The sequence below is a fragment of the Amyelois transitella genome, chromosome Z (genome assembly GCF_032362555.1).
Source record: "Amyelois transitella isolate CPQ chromosome Z, ilAmyTran1.1, whole genome shotgun sequence".
Classification (NCBI taxonomy): Eukaryota; Metazoa; Arthropoda; class Insecta; order Lepidoptera; family Pyralidae; genus Amyelois; species Amyelois transitella.
This window is the reverse complement of record NC_083535.1, coordinates 2,614,974-2,632,294: the sequence shown is the minus strand read 5'-3', so window position 1 is coordinate 2,632,294 and position 17,321 is coordinate 2,614,974. Positions and strand designations below refer to the sequence as shown.

Sequence of the window (17,321 nt, the reverse complement as noted above, 5' to 3'; positions counted from 1 at the left end):
TCGCCTAAAAGAAGAATCCGTAGTTCAAAAGCCTATCCCTTAGTCGCATCTTACGACATCCATGAGTACAAAGATGGAGTGGTCCTATTCTTTTTTCTATTGGTGCCGGGAACCACGCTAATAATAGTATAAATTGTATAAAACTATACTTTCATATAAATTTAAATCGACATCATTTAAAAATATATTGAGAAATGTGAGAAACTTTCAATATGAAAAAAGAATATGACATAGTTTTCAAGAGATAAAAGTATTGACAGAAAGAATGGAAAAATCGAGGATTCTGCACTAATAGCTCCACTGATAAGAGCTAGCTTTTAAATTCTTCAACCTATTTTTACTTAACTACCTATATTTTTTTATTTGCTAAAATTATTTAAAATAATAAGAAGCTTTTATTGATCTTTAGTTTTTGCGTGAAATAGTAACAAACATACACACATCCTTGCAAACTTTTGCATTTATTATTATAGATAATAATAGGTTAAAAATTAAAGTATTAGAAGAATTTCTAAGGAAATAGATGTAAGTACTTATACCCGTTCGCTCTTGACCGGGTTTTTAATTCAATATCCTTATCTAGGTGTGATGTTTATTATTTGTGATTTACTCCTTATCTACTCCCTTGAATTATAATTTAAGGTAAACAATCGTTTACCTTACCATGTACATGTATGTAAGTAAATATAAGTATAAGAAAAACATTAACCTTGTAACGTATGAGTCTCATTTCTAATCTATTCAAAATTCCGAATATTTTTGAGAATATTTCTACAATCATACTAACATTATAAATGTGAAAGTTTGTGAGTATGTCTGTATGGTTGTTTGTTACTCTTTCACGTAAAAACTACTGAACCGATTACGATGAAATTTGGTATGTAGGTAGCTGAAGACCCAGAATAACATATAGGCTACTTTTTATATCGGAGTTCCCGCGGGATTGTTAGGGTTTCCATGCGGACGAAGTCGCGGCCGGCCTTTAGTTTGGCATACGAGTATAAAGGTACGAATATGCGTCCATAGATACAAACTTCTATGAGAGGTAGTTATCCCGTATGAATTTTTCCCGTAAATAAAAAAGTAAATAAAAATTCACTCGCATTATGCATAGTGTAACATTTATTCAAGCAATGCATAAAATTAAAATAATCATAAATTAAAGTTTACAATGTCAAGCTTAAATTATTATGATTCTTACTTAAATGTCATAAGCACCCAAATATAAGTCAAGACGAAAGAACGAATTCAATTAAATTTCCTTACAATTAAATAAAGGAGCGACCAAAATATGTGTAGAATTTATTCAATACAAACAATATAACTTTAATATCAATATATAACTTAATATAACTTAAATATCTATAAAAATTCTCCATATTTAGTATTTAAAAATGACAATTATTCTTGCACATTCTGGTTCAATCTATTTAAACCTCTTCACGATTTCTAGACACGAAGCTCATCGTCGAAAAACACGATTATTAGTTATGATAAAATTAAAAAAAACCTCGCCGGATCACTTTTCATATTACTTGACCTTACCTCATAGTCACAATTAGTATGTCAGCCGCTAAAGATTATAAAATAAACAACAAATAAATACATATGTCGGAAACATTGTGTACAAAATGCTATTAATATTACGTAAGTGTTTATTATTAATCACGATGTAAATATTAAAACTGGCCGATGTCCAAAGCTTCATCCGCGGCTAGATTTAAATCGTCTAGAATTTCTTGGAAGGACTTGCATTCTAGCTTTCACCTGAAAAGTATGTGTGTCAAAACTTTCACGGAGATCGGTTCAGTGGTTTTGACGTGAAAGAGGGACAAACGAAAACACAAACTTACTTTGTGATTTATAAAATTTGTATGGTTATGTTATGGTTATATCTTTTAGTTATACACGAGAATGTAGTTTAAGTTAATAAAAATTTTATGAAATAACTTACACACTCCAGAACTAAAAATTTATCATAAGAAATAAACGACCGAGATAAACTCCTAGACAAATTGGATTGAACCTCCTCGATCTTCCGGAATGTTTGTCATTTAACACCTATGCTATTACTAAAAAAGAAATGACGTCATAAGTCATCGAGAGACGAGACACAAGCAAATAAATTAATATAGTACCTACAAGTTAATGTATGCTTATAGCATTGACGTAAATATCTCTAGACAAGACAAAGTTATAAGCGGTTAAAAAAATAATAATTAGATGTTTAATACGTACCAACATATTATGTCACACACAACACATATCCAACTATTTAATAATTTCAAATTTCGAAACACAATATAAATTAAAAATGTCGTCTCTCCATGAAATGCTGAATTGGCTGATTGATTTAATTTCTATAGCACGGCAAAATTTATTGCTTATCATAAAATTTATTTACCTCGTTCTGATTGGAAAATTAACCTAAATTCATAAACTTGCTAAGATATGTTCTTTTTATATTTCCTGTTTTTTATTTCTTGATAACATTATCGTTATAATTTGTGTCGCTTAACTTCAAAGTCGGATAAATCCACTCTACACTTTTAGAAGATATTCAGAAAACAGTGATAATAATATACACACTTTGATTTCTAAGGCAATTTTTATTTTAAAATGGCAACAATAGTTGATAAAACCGTCCCTTTCATCAATTATAATAATTGATCAATTCGTCTTTGCAAAAATTTAATTTTAAGATTGGATCTACCCATATTCGATATAATGGAATGCATTTTATCCATCTTTGAAAAAACTTATGATGGATTTATATTATTTTGATTTAACCTGTCTGGATTTAACTAGATTTAAAAAAATACGACCCGAGCTAGGGATGTGCTCAATGTGCTCATGACGATATCACGGTAAATTATCAAGGGTCAAACGTGTTAGCTAACTGAATAGAAAGAAAAATAACATAACTAGGACAAACCATTTTTCTATTAAAAAAAGGTGTGACAAAATTGATTAAAAACGAAGTTTTTTTTATTATAAGAGTGAGTAACTAAATAAATTATTTTAAACAAAACTTAATACTTCTTCTGAATCATCTTCTGCAATCTCTTCTACGAGCGTTGGTCGCCCTATCACATTTTCACTGTTGAGCATATTTTTATAATAGTTTAACTGCGGCAACGAAGCCGAATCTTGTCCAAAGTGAGTTTTCAGCAATTCTCTGGACAATAACTTATACCGATAGTCCTGTATACCTACTAAAAGATCGGAGAGGTCGTATGTTAAACAAAACTTGTTACATATTTCGTCACATCCAAATTATTCTGTAATAGTAGAATAACAATAGTAACTGTAGATAATTGAGTCGATAATGGCTAGCCACATCACTAGCGCTGTCTGAACATTTCAAATAACGCTTGCATACGTATTACAAATTTACCGAATTTTCGCTCTTTCCTCTTTCTTACGGCGAGTTTTTATATTAGGCCGTTTACGGGCATTACTGGGTGACAAAATTTTAATAGAATTATCCATGGAAACGAAGTAATTACCCAAAATAAATAATAAAACACGGAAGCGCAAGTTGTTAAAAGTCGTAAACTTTACGTCAACTGTCGGACATATTGGATAAAAGCAATGCGTTGATTGGTCGTCATGGATATACCATCATTTGAAAAAAAATGGACAGTGGATGTATCTGGTTTTCATAAAATGATATGACTTTGACTCTTAATTTCTCACAAACTATCCGGATTTATACACAACTGACAAAATAGATTCAAAGCTTGTGTTTTTTTCTTTTTAACGATACCAAAATCTTAAAAATCTTTGAAGATGGATTTATCCAAGTTTGAAGTTATGCGACACATTTATCCCAGTAATAAAGAGTAACTAATAATTAAAATTGAAGCGAGGGTGAAATTTTGAGTTTGCAGACCGAAGAATCTGTTGACGTTAATTAAGGCACTAATTATTAGTTATTAAAAATCAAATTCACTTAATTATTTTTGACGCCTATAGAGGTCGGATATCAATGGTCACTAAACAGTTTGATCTGAGGCCATCGGCTCACCTATTGACCTATGGCGGAAGACCGCTTTGTATTTACTTGGCAGGGCTGCAAATTACATGATTTATGAGATAAACTTAATCGGTGAAAAAAAAATTACTAATTTTTTTAACCAAGCATATTTTTGACTAGGTAGGTGCGAAATATTTTTTGTTTTTTTTTTAACTATATAACATCTCAGCAGTAAGTGACGGTACTAAAGTCAATAGGTTATTTTTAATTTTATTTTGCTTATCTTTCAATCAGATCTCCATATCAGATTGTAACCAATACAACTCGTATAATAAACAAACAACAAAAAAACAATGTTATAATTTGCATATGTGGTAGATTTGTGTGTTATTTTAGGTATAAAATGCAAAATTGATTTGTCTCGAAATTTATCAAAATACCAATCAAATCAAAGTTTGTTATGCAAAGTGGACATGCGCGCCGGTATTGATGCGTCGATGACGCGACCCCAAGGTGAACTGGCCGACTGTCACCGACACCGGCATCTATCTATACAATCTAACATGTCCTAACAAACCAACTGCCCCACTAACAGCCAATCAACCCTTTATCTGAATGCATATGAAGTACCGTTAATACGGGCACGGCATAGCCGCCTCGCCGCGCGGCGGGAGGCAATCGCGTAAAATATAATAGTATACGCGAGCTGTTTTTGCTCAAACGCAAGTATGATACATGTCGCGTGGTGGGCCGCCTGCCTCACGATCGCGAGCGCGCGGGTTTTCGACAACTGCGAGTTGGCGCGCGAACTCCAAGAACACGGCGTTAATCGGGACCACATAGCGACTTGGGTGTGCATCGCTTTCCACGAGTCCCGCCTCGACACCGCGGCCCAGAACTACGGCAGTGGGGATCACGGCATCTTCCAGATCAGCGAACTGTTCTGGTGCGGCCCCGGCAAGGCTTGCGGCGTTCCCTGCTCCGCCTTCAGGGATGACGACATCAAAGACGACATTCAGTGCTCCCTGCAAATCCACGAGGAGCACACGCGGCTGCAGGGCGACGGGTTCCTGGCCTGGGTAGTCTACCCGCAGCATTGTAAACAAAACACAAAGAAGTATCTAGCTGAATGCGATAGCTTTCCGAAGAATTTCGCCGCTAAAAGTCAACACAAACCGAAAATTATCGAACTTTACGAGAGGAATGCGACCGCCGAGCGCACTCTCAGTCCGAACGCTCGGGTACCTCAAAATAATTACTACAGTGATTTCCAAAAGCCAGCATTTTTAGCGGTCAGCGATATTTTTCGGAACAACTTCAAATATGATTTCGAACAAGCTGGTAGAAGAAAAAATCTGATTGATGATAAAATTAAAAACGTCGATGATTTAAAACTTCCTCGATTTAGCAGCAATATTAATAATCTTCCGAGTACAACCACTAAATCGCCTGCAACGACAACTACAACAGGAGCCACTATTATAACTACCACTGTGCCTCCGTTTGTGCCTTGGAAAGTGATCGAAACCAATCAATTCCGAAACAGAATCCCACAGGACGCGAAAGATTTAGTGCGATCTGGCTTTAAAAAAGACTTTGGGGTGTCGAGATACGAAATTACTTCTAAGTTGCCTTATTCTAAACCTATTCTGCCACCTTTATCACGGAGTTTACTAACTTCGACTACATATAGGCAAGCGTTCCCAACGACAACTTCCTATCCACGGACTACAAGAGCTCTAACTAACTTCCCTGAGCATTCAACAACATTAAACTCTCAAAGGTCTTCCTTATCGCCACTTCCGACAAGATCACCATTTGACTACTTATCATTTCGGAAACAATCTTCACAAAACACTCCATCGTTAACAACGAGAATATGGACAACAAAAGCCCGGACCACACCACCACCTACCACGGGATTGCCACTTAAATCGTCAAGATTCGAACCTTCAAAGCCGACGCAATCAGTATTCGATCTTTATCTAAACCCTACAAAGCGCTCACTTCCTTCATACAAATTCAATTCAGACAGAAACAGCCCGTTCAAGTTGACGATTTTCTCTGGCGGCACCACGACTCTCGCTCCGTCGTATAAGGTTTAAATTTAATATATTAAGTAAAATAAATAACTAAAAACAGAACGTTTTTGTTATTTTTGACGTCTTGTATTATTCACTTTTACATTAAATTTTCACAAGAACGTAGATCACTAACTCATGAAACAAAAAGTGCATTTTTAGTTTAGTTAGTACCTAACCTATTTGTGAATGTGTTTATTTAATAAGAACATATTGAGAGATTAATAAAATGTTAATGAATCTAACACGCTTGCAGTGAATTTGTAAAGAATGATTTAAATTAATCACTAGCGATTTTATTTATGAATAATTAATTATTTAAGTAAGAAACCTGTCTGTGCGTTTATGCGGAACTGTACCCAAGTTATAACCAACTAGTATTTACCCGCGGCTTCAACCGCTTAACATCAATATCTTCACCAGGTGATGACGATGACTGATTGACAAAAAGAAAGCGCTCATCCAAAACTCAGAGCAGATAGACTGACAACCAGGAAGCAATCCATTTGTACAGAGTTATACTTTCAAATATTAGTTTGGTGCATAATCAAGTCTATATCCCTTGCGGGGTAGACAGAGCCAACAGTTTTGAAAAGACTGATAGGCCACTTTCAGCTATTTGGCTCAATGATAGATTCACACCCTAATTTGACCCTGGGCTAGCCAGAAAGCGTCTGGTAGCTAAAATACCTTCTCATGTGTCCCTTTTAATATATTTTTTTTATTTAACGCTGTTTTGCTAGACTCTGTAAATTTTTTTTGTCCAAAAGCATAAGTAGTCACCAAAATCCATTTTTTATAGTTAATCCGTTAATGTTGTAAGTATGTAGTAGTTAGTAATTGGCGTTTAAGTCTTTCCAAGACTCTATCTAGCCCGCAAGACGTACACGTGATTATATGTATGTATATTGTTAATAAGTCGCATTTTATTGCATCTACCTATAACTCGTGGTATTAAATGTTAATAATTAACACATTACACACAAGATCTTCCTATATAGATGATAATAATGAGCAAAGCGAGAAATATCTTCTATAAATTATACTATGTCGCGCCGCGAGTGTAGGTACGGCGAACTTATAAAAATGGCGAAATATAAATATTCATGAAGCTAAATGATGTTCTTGAAAGTTGTCAATAACGACACCTGGCCAATTAAGTTCACATACTTATGTGAGGTACCCACAGCGAATATTTTATTTATCAATATGTCATTAGCAGAACAAACGCTTCTCGTCGATATAAAATTTTCGTTGACTGGATGCCTCATTGCCGACTCCAAATTTATCATTCGAAAAATTTACATCTTATTTTAAAATTTACACCCTGAATCGAAAAAAAAAATTCACAAAGGAAATTTATGTTTCGATTTTTGACATAGAGTTAAACATATGTAGAGCTTATTAAAAATTAGAGTTTTTTTTTTATGCGATGAGCTAGCAACTAGCAACCTGAATCGCGCTTCGTCTTCGAATGGCGAAGGCGGTGTAATTCTCGATTGGCTCTGTCTACCCGGTAAATGAAAAACACGTAATTTATCTGAATCGCGCTTCGTCTTCGGAATGGCTGTGTAATTCTTAATTAGCTATGTCTACCCGGTAAATGAAAAACACGTAATATATGTATGTTTGTCGTTTCCAGTGACAATTCTTAAATTCCATGTTGCCACTTGAACCAACGACCCGTCATACGTATTCGTATGAAAACTTACACTACCTATATGGAATTGAAAGGTTTTCGCTCGATAGCGTGCAGGTAATTTAATAATCGCGCCACCTACTAAGTACGGAGTAACTGGTTTTTGATTCTGTCAGCCATCATAGCGTACTTTCGTTCGCTATGAGCTTCGAGTCCGCCGAAGAATGCATGAAATGTTGCATACTATTGGTTTTGTCTACCTCGTAAGAGATAAATACGCAACTTTTGACAGAGGCAAAAGATTTCAAAGATTGAAAAGTCACGTTCAGCTGTATGACCTAATGAAGTTAATGGAGATTTAAATAGTGACTGGCTGGTAGCCCATCGCCTAAAAGAAGAATCCCAATTTTATAAGCCTATCCCAAGCTTTGCCGTGTGGTTCCCGCCCGGCCCCATTATTAAAAAGAATAGGATCACTCCGTCTCTTTCCCATGGATGTCTTAAATATGTAGTTATTCTATTTAAAAATTATTACTTTAAAAAAAGTAAACCACTACGTCCGCCGCGGCTGTCTGTCTGTCAGTTCGCGATAAACTCGAAAAGTACTGGACGATTTTTCTTACAGGTGTGAACAACAAAATATAATGTAAAAAAAAATATTGATATTCAATGTAGATGTAATGTGATTTGGATTACACCAAATGTGCATTAAGGGTTATCATTGGATTGAATTATTCACTTATAGGTACACCTTCCAGATGCATTTATTATGGGCAGCCACTAACTGCAGTAATAGAACGTAATCCGATTATAGCTATTGTGTATCCCGCCTAGTGATTTCAATTACTACATAGGCCCTTATGTCGCTGAAATAGTGGCCAAACTGAAATTAATTCGTGCTGTTGTCTGAGTGTATTATAGGTATAGCTTTAACCTGCAGTTTCGTCAACGTGAATTTGAACAATGAAAGAAATGAAGAAAGAAATGAAAAAATAGTATATGGGGCTCAAAAACTAATTAAAAATTGGCCTAAAAAATAATTAACTATTCTGACGTAATTTGGAGCAATTTGACATATGTATATCTTGAGGAAAAACATGGTTACTTTTTCTGGAAATTCCTACGGATACGAATCACCGCGCAAAATCTAAGAAATCTATTATAAAATATATAAATTAAATTACTAAATAGGTAAAGAAATCTTTAATTAACTAAAACTTTACCAGCTATTGTAAGTATATTTTAATTCTAACAGATATAGTTAACCATGGAATTTGAATTCGAAACTACATAAGTATATTGTCGAAGATAACATTGTTTGTAAGTACGTACATTCTCAGAAATTCACAAGTGCACGACGGTGTTGCCATCGAAATAAATTGGATTGCAAAATGTTTCTCGAGCGTAAACTCTTTTCTGATATAAGCTTTCAGTCAAGAACAACTGTAGTATATCAAATAATCGTGTGTGTAAAAATAATGCTGGGATCGTAGTAAGTGGAAAAATGTTGTCTCTGTGTTCCTCTTCAGCAAAACAGCGTGATTTTATTTATGCAAAATCTCTTGTCTCTGTGTATTTAAATAAACTCTGAATATACTGAATCGATTGTTATTAAAATAGTGGAGCGATAATTGGATGATGGCCGACCACCAAAGGAAAGATCTTCCGCCAGGCTAGGTGTCATGTCTGGGGAACAGCGGCTCCGATGATGATGTGTCGGATCGGAGGTTAAATAATATGCTCCAATCCGTGAAATCTTAGCTTGCGCGATTTAGATGTTTCGCTGTTTTGACTGCTAACATCGCGTGATTGGTTGTTGTAACATACATATAGTAATGTCTGTATCCATTTGCGGGATCGACAGAGCCACCAGTTTGGGAAAGATTGAAAGTCCACGTTCAGCTGTCTGCACGGCTTAATGGTGGAATTGAGATTCAAACTGTAAGAGGTTGATGCTAGCCTATCGCCTTACAAGAGCAATCAAATTTAATAAGCTAAGATCATTTTTATCTCTATTATTCAACGTTTAAATACATACTACGACTGTTTTAATTACACAGAAACACGTAGTTGAATCGGTTAATTTAAAAGATCCAAAAATATGTAACCTTAGTGAATTCCCAACTTAAAGCTATTAGATAAGTTAGCTAGAATCCCTGGGATCTAATCCATCGCATGTCAAAACTATGATTGGCTTCGAGAATCTTAGTTAATCTAAGGCTTTCATATGCAAGCCTGATGTCATACGTTAGTTATTTATAGTTGTTGCTTGCGACATTTTCATACATACATACATATAATCACATCTTCCTCCCTTGCGAGGTTGACAGAACAAGACTTGAAAAGACTGAAACGCCACGTTGAAAAATATAGGTATGACAAAATGATGCAATTTTCGCGTTTTATGTGTTTCATAAAAATTCAGCTCTTACAGGAATAGATTACCCCTAAGATTATTTAAGGTTATTTGAGAATACAGAGGAGTATGATTTAAATGTACATATATTTACAATATAACCAAGTCTTTTCAAATCTGAAATTTTATTTGAAAAATTTATATAGATTTTTTTAATTACTTAAAGACTATCTAGTCTCTTCTAGACCGTTGGGTCTGTCTACCCCGCAAGGGATACAGACGCAATTTTATGTATGTGTGTATATTAACACTCATACATACAATTTATGGAACAAAATTAAATTAAAGGCTTAAATGAATAGATTTTTTCCCAACTAATATGTTATATGCGTAAGTTTATTTGTTTGTTACCCCTTCACGGATTATCTACTGAATTAACTGTCTTGAAATATCACGTACCTACATATAATATTTTAAAGGTGGCGATAAATTCGTCCCTTTTTGTAGGTGACGTTTAATTCATTGCTTTTTGTAAGTGGTGCTAATTTCGTCGCTTTTTTTGTAGATGTCGTTTACATTCGTGGTATTTTTTTATGGTCCTAAATACACGCAGGCGAAGCTGCAGGTAAAAGCTAGTAGTACATACAAATCCAGATACAACATATACCGGACGTGATAGCTTTCCAATATCGATCACCTAACCTCAAACTTAAGAGATAACTCTGTACACTGGATATGCATTTGATACCCGGAATTAAATAAGCCTAATAGTGTAGGTGGTAAGATAGGTAGGTGCAATACGAGAGCTGGGTTTGAAACCACCCAAGGTTTGATGCCAGCGCCGCAATTATAGCGAAAATTACTTACATATTAAGGTACATACTTACATGAAATAACGCCACTTTCGCGTAGAGGCTGAAAGATACTACATCTTTCCCAAGTAACAAAATTAAGTAGTTTATAAATGTATAAATATAAATAATATACGGGACAAATCACACAGATTGAGTTGGCGTCGAAGTAAGTTCGAGATTTATGTTACGAGATACTAACTCAACGATACTATAAGATTGTGGTGAAAAAGACACCGATCTCAATACTTGGTATATACCATAGTATTATAGATTTGAGCGTCGGCGGTCGAATCGGTAAGGTGCCCAGTTACCGATGCTCCTACGGTAAGGGAACACATCGTGACGAAACCACATTCAACAACCTGCATCACAACCACACACATCCAGTGTAATCATGGATCCAATATGGGTTTGGTTTACCTGCCAAGGTTGCGGAGGTCAGATGGGAGTCGCTTCTTGTGAAAAATTAACTCATCCAGGATCCATGGTCAAAAGTTAGCCCCGGGCTCCAGTTCAGAGTGATGAGGATACAACCGGGACTAAAGCCAGAAGAATGAAGACTATACTTTATATCCATTAGAAGTACTTCAATTTGATTTTTGCATTTTCATCACTAAGGCGCTGATTATGTTGGCTTTCGCATGAGCGTCCCTTGTCATATTCTTTAAAAAGTCAATTTTAAAACACATGATTTATCATCCTAACACAATTCATTTATTATTTATTTATTTAACAATGCAACTGTAGTAGTTCACCTCTTAAAATATTTGACAAAGAATTCTTATATAAAATATAATCTTGAAAGTCTTCAATTCAAATACAAAGGACAAAGAAAAAGTATAACATGGGCAAGAAACTAAGAAGTTTCCTACAGAAACAAATAAGTTGAAGAACATTCACCTTTCTTACAAAATAACAATAACTGTCTTATAGTCGTATTCCATGCATCCACATAAATATTACAATCAGGTTGATGATTTAAGAATTCGTTTTGGCTCGTGAGCTTGATGATATATCATTATCCTCTTGGCGATAATTCCCGTCAGGTCCGAGGTCGAGGTCACTCTCTTGACAGTCGCCCGTGGGCCACCTGTGACCATTATCGTGAATTGGGTATCTCAGGTTTTACACGAAGCGACTCTCGCCTGACCTCTGCAACATTATATGGTATGATATTACTCATCCAACTGCGTATCTAACTTGATTTAGATATTTCCTAGTAATCCGTAATTTACGCCCCAAAATATCATCTATTAATAAGTATTTTTTATTAATTAAACGATTAGCTTATTTCGAATGGGACAATTGATAAATTAGGCGGTGTCGTCACTGATTTATATGACAACTTGTGCTCTTAAAGATAATTTATTATGTAATAATTCTCCGCGGTTTCGGCCAAGTTTTTCTGAGAACACTCAAGGTGTCCACGCACACTTGACAGTACAAACTAGTTTGCGGTTTTTTTTTTGTAATGTCTTTTCGTAATTTTTTTATTCTTCTTCCTTATAAAGTTCTAGTTGGTAAGCTATACATTTTCACCCAAAATCTTAACAGTCAATTTTTATCCACTGCCATAACTACCACGAGAGCTAGGTGACAAGTACCTAATCGCAAAAAACATTTTTGGACATTAAATCATTGTGCATACCTATTAGGTAGTATAATAAATCACTCTTTTTCCGCTTATAATCATCGAACCAGTTCCATATAAGGCTATAATTTGATCTACCGCGATCCATTTTAACTTTCCTATACCTCTGGGTAAGTAAATACCTGTTCCTTATTAGAAAATTGTAATCTGATACTTCTAGACAAAAAGGGAATAACATGGTAATAAATTAGTATGACTGGTATATAACCTATATACTCACTCAGAAAAAAAAATACGGTTGAATTGAGAACCTCCTCCTTTTTTGAAATAAGTTAAATAGAGTCATTGGTACTGACATGGCTAAAGTAGGATTTGAACTTGTGCCTCCATGTGCATCACGTATTGTACCTAATCGGGCGCCTTATTGGTCCTTTAATATCTTAACATACTATGTGTCAATCAAATTACAAGCTTAGATTATAGCACTAATAACATAGCTACCTAATGCGGCCGTAGGTATACACGTCTGTCACCTGTCAGGCTGGAACCGACGTGCAGAATTCCCAGTAATATCGGCTCCAGAATCCAGCATTAATGCTATATGGATATTAATTGCAACCTCCAATAAGCAAGGTCGTGTGGTCGTGTCCTATCACAAACGTCAGGTTCAGTGCACACCGTTCTTCTGATGCAAATATTGAGGTAACAGAAGTTTATACTCTTTCATTAGTTTTGCTCTTTATCATTGCGAAAGATTGCCCGTATGAACTTGAATAAATAAAGACTTCGTCTTTGTTTTAGATAAAATAATTTGTTTAAATGATCACTGCGCCGTTGAATAATGTGAACTCTAACTAAATCAGACAAGTAGAATAGCGGTTTAAATCTTCCTAAATTCTTTCCCACTTGTCTTATTCACTTGCTATCATTTATGATGTTAAAAAAAGTAGTTAAAAGAAATAGAGTAATCCAAAATCGTATACTCCGACCTCATCCAAACGTTTATCTTGGTTACGTCCTAGAAACGGGGTCAACCTAGACTTCATTCTCCTAAGTGGGAAAGGTCAAGTAAGTTAAGAAAACTCCCGCGGTCACACCTTCGTAAGTTGACAAGATCTAACTTGGGTCAGATGTCCTCGTCATCAGTTCATCGTAACTCAAACCATTGATTCCGGTACCGATAGAAGTGTGATTGATTTAAGGCAGAAGTCATAGTGTAATTGATTTGTAGCTGGAGCGATAGCACAGTTCGTCCGCAACCAAAGGAAAGATCTTCCGCCAGGCTAGATGTTTTGCCTGGGGAACCGCGGCTCCGACGATGTTGAGTCATAGGATGCATTTATGCTCCAATCCGTGAAGTCTATGCTTGCGATTTAGACTCTTCGCTGTTATTGGCTGATAGCGCCGCGTGATTGGCTATTGACTTGTGGCGTAGAGATGTCACTGTGACAGTGTGCTTGAGTTCATCATTTCGGTCAATGAAAACAAACTTTGAATACTATTATTATTTTAATCATAACATGACAAGTCTTCACACATAGGTGCGAATCCGGGTTATTTAGGTATCTTTGCATTATGATATCGTATATTGAACTAGGTACTACTTAGGTAGAAAAAAATACATATATATTCAGATTTTTAATTAATTTGTCAAACTGATATGTTCACGAGATCTCGTCCTTCGTGAAAATTACCTTATCTGCGTTTTCTATATTTGTACACAATGTAAATCTGGTGCTCTGTAGAAAACAGCTAAGTAATTGCCTGGTTTAGACTTCTACCTAGAATACTGTAGGTGCACCTATTTCAATAAGCAACAAAGCTTTGAAGATGTAGGATGGAAGCGATACCTATATATAGGTAGAGGTATAGAGGTATTGAATTGATATAGGTAGGTACAAGGTATGATTCGGCTTTGGTTATATCTTGTTTGTGAATACTGTTTGTATTAATAGAATGGACGGACCGACCAACCATTCCAGTTGATTTTCACCAATTTCAAGATATTCATTCATGTTCTGTCCGTAAACAGTAAATTTTAATGTCAAAAAATCTGATTGACAAGTTTGACAAAACCTCTGAATGTATTTTCGGAACTAATGATGCATATTTCAGGCAATGGGCTAGCAGCCACTATCTCACTTCTAGCCAAAAAACAGCCTTATAGTCTGGAGTAAAAAGAATATACTATTAATATTTAGCTAAATCCCGATCTTTCGGATAAGACGTAAGATCGGGACATAACAAATAATTAAGAATTATTATTTTAGCCCTACGAAGGGTTAATAGAGGGCTACGAGAGAAAAATCTCGAGAAAATGCTTGTAGGTATTTCAGTCCATTTCTTTCAGTTCTAAAATAAAGGTAAAAATGTATTTCTGTTGAAAATAGCTTTTAAAAATTAATTTAAAGCCACGAGAAGGAGAAACGAAATGAAATAACACATTTCATAATGAATTTCTTTTGCTTTTAACTAACATTATAATTCTGAAGTGTTTTTCCTCAGACGTACTAAAATTATTTAGTGCCTAGATATATCTACCATACCTACCTATATACTTACCATATGTTGAACGTTAGCAGTAAACAACGGATCCCTAAATTTTCTAGGCACTAACTTCCACGGTGTAAAACTTTCTTACTAACTTATTTCAGGAAATTTAAACCCCCTTGGGTGTTGAATTTCCTTTCTTAGTGCTCGCTCACGAAGACAGGTAGTGTGCTTTATGAAGAACTTTTCTGCAAAATTTCAAGTTTCCCCGTTCAGCGCATTATAAGTTGATATGTCAATGAGTCATGCACAGGTTCCTTTGTATTTTCCAACTCTATTACAAGTATTTAATTCTAATCTTATGTATATATAAAATCTAGGAGAGAGAAAATGAGAGAGACAGCGGCGATAAAGGAACTTTTTAGTTCATAATATTAATTTATGAGAGCTGTTTATATATTAAGTAGGTAGTACCTAAGTTAACTATATCCTATCACCCAGGTCGCTTAAATCTTAATTCCATCACTTCTTACTCTGTCTACTACGCATATTCTAAAACGTGATACGCGTGTATATACAAAAACGACCCCTTTCAACACTCTTTGCCACCTTCCACCCCAGCCAGACAGATTGGGGAGGTATGATTGATGTTTTATAAACGTGGTCCATCGATGCCCAAAACTAATATTTGACAAATCCCAACTATCGCGAATGCACTTATCCAAAGATAGATATCTAGCAGTAAAAATTGTTGTCGGTATATTGAAATTAATATTATTTTTGGTAGTGAAGGGAAGTGATGAAAAAAGTCGTTCGTTTGTCTGTTTGAACACGGTTTAAGACTCTTAAAAGAAAAAAAATGTAACTTAGCAATAAAGCGTTTTTCAAGGGGAAATGCTATTTCAGACAACACAGCGTTATACAAACATAAGTACTGCATATAATCACGTCTACATCCCTTGCGGAACCATCTAGAATTAGAAATAAAAGGTAATCGTTTCTTTCTTCTTGTGAATTGCATCCCGTCCCGGGTTCAAACCTCGGTTAGGGCATGATCAAAAACTAACTTTTTCCAATTTGCCTGGGGTTTAGGGTTTTAAATGTTTGAAACATCCGAAAACCCTAAATATGAAGATCTGGTATACATATAAATTTAAGACCTTATTGTACTCATATTATGCAAATAAAAGTTTGAATTTGAATTTAAATGTCTGTCAATTTAAGTATTTAAAATAAATATTTATGATAAATAAATTTCCGCGCCAACTGATTGATCCTCTTTTGATTGCAACCACAAATTATTTTCTGGTAAAACACTGCCATTTGCAATACGGAATGAATGTACATATTTTGATCAAAATTAAAAGCAACGTGTTAATTAATGTTGTTTAACATATTATCAATATTAATTTCAAACTACGAGAGGATCAGGCAATACAAAGCCCTGAAGGTAAAACCAATGTAATTTAATTTACCAACGAAATAAATTTCATCAACGTTCGAGTTTGTAGAGTTGAGAGAAAATAAGTGGATATGTTTAACATTGTTAAAATGTATTCTGCGTCGCCTATTCATACCGCGGGCATGAAAATTATTGTGAATTCGGGAACTACCGACCAAAGCCCCAGTGCAGCGGCGAAGTATTCTTTGCAAACCGTTTTGTGATGAAAACAGTAAGGTGATTAAAACTTTTTAAAATATCAAGCCACAAAGTTTTCATCAACGAATGGTTAAAATGGTTAATTGGTGATGATATTTTTTTATTAGTAATTAATTAACATGAGTTCTACCAAAAGGTACCTATAGGTACGCAAACAAATATACACTTGCTTTAAAATCCCTCAGCCGTAGGTAATGGGATAAATATCAGGTTGAGGTTATAAGTATTGTTCTTGTACCTATTTACTGAAAATCCTAGGCTGTTTTGTAATTGTCAAAGAATAAATTAACATATGTTAGACATCAAAATTTGTAATCACTATTTCTTAAAAATAGCCTATAAAAATCTGAACGTGGCCATTCAGTCTTTTCAAAGCTGTTGGCTCTGTCTACCCCGCAAGGGATATAGACGTGACCATATGTATGTATGTAAAAAAAATTATCATCACTATTTCTTTATCTTTGCAACCTTTTTAAAGCAATTGCTTAATCGACCTCCCGAAATGTCTTGTTAAAATTAAAATAACATATTATATATTTCTTTTCAAACAGGTGCTCACTTGGTGCTGTCCTACCCCCACTTTCTTTTTGCGGATCCGGAATATGTCAACGGGGTAATCGGAGTGACACCGAACCCAGAAATACATAGGATATTTCTCGACTTAGAGCCAG

General features: G+C 35.0%; 2 protein-coding genes across 2 annotated transcripts in view; both read left to right on the top strand.

The window, feature by feature from the left end:
- LOC106130568 (sensory neuron membrane protein 2) overlaps window positions 1-17,321 on the top strand; it is a 48,697-nt gene that overhangs the window by 29,094 nt on the left and 2,282 nt on the right. The window contains exon 7 of the mRNA XM_013329441.2: window positions 17,202-17,320. Within this exon, the coding sequence (XP_013184895.2) occupies window positions 17,202-17,320 (119 nt within the window). The remainder of the gene's footprint in view (window positions 1-17,201; window position 17,321) is intronic.
- Window positions 4,617-6,096, top strand: LOC132904001 (uncharacterized). Its single transcript, XM_060953904.1, has one exon. It carries the CDS (start codon window positions 4,708-4,710, stop codon window positions 6,082-6,084), a length of 1,377 nt encoding a protein of 458 aa, XP_060809887.1. The 5' UTR covers window positions 4,617-4,707; the 3' UTR covers window positions 6,085-6,096.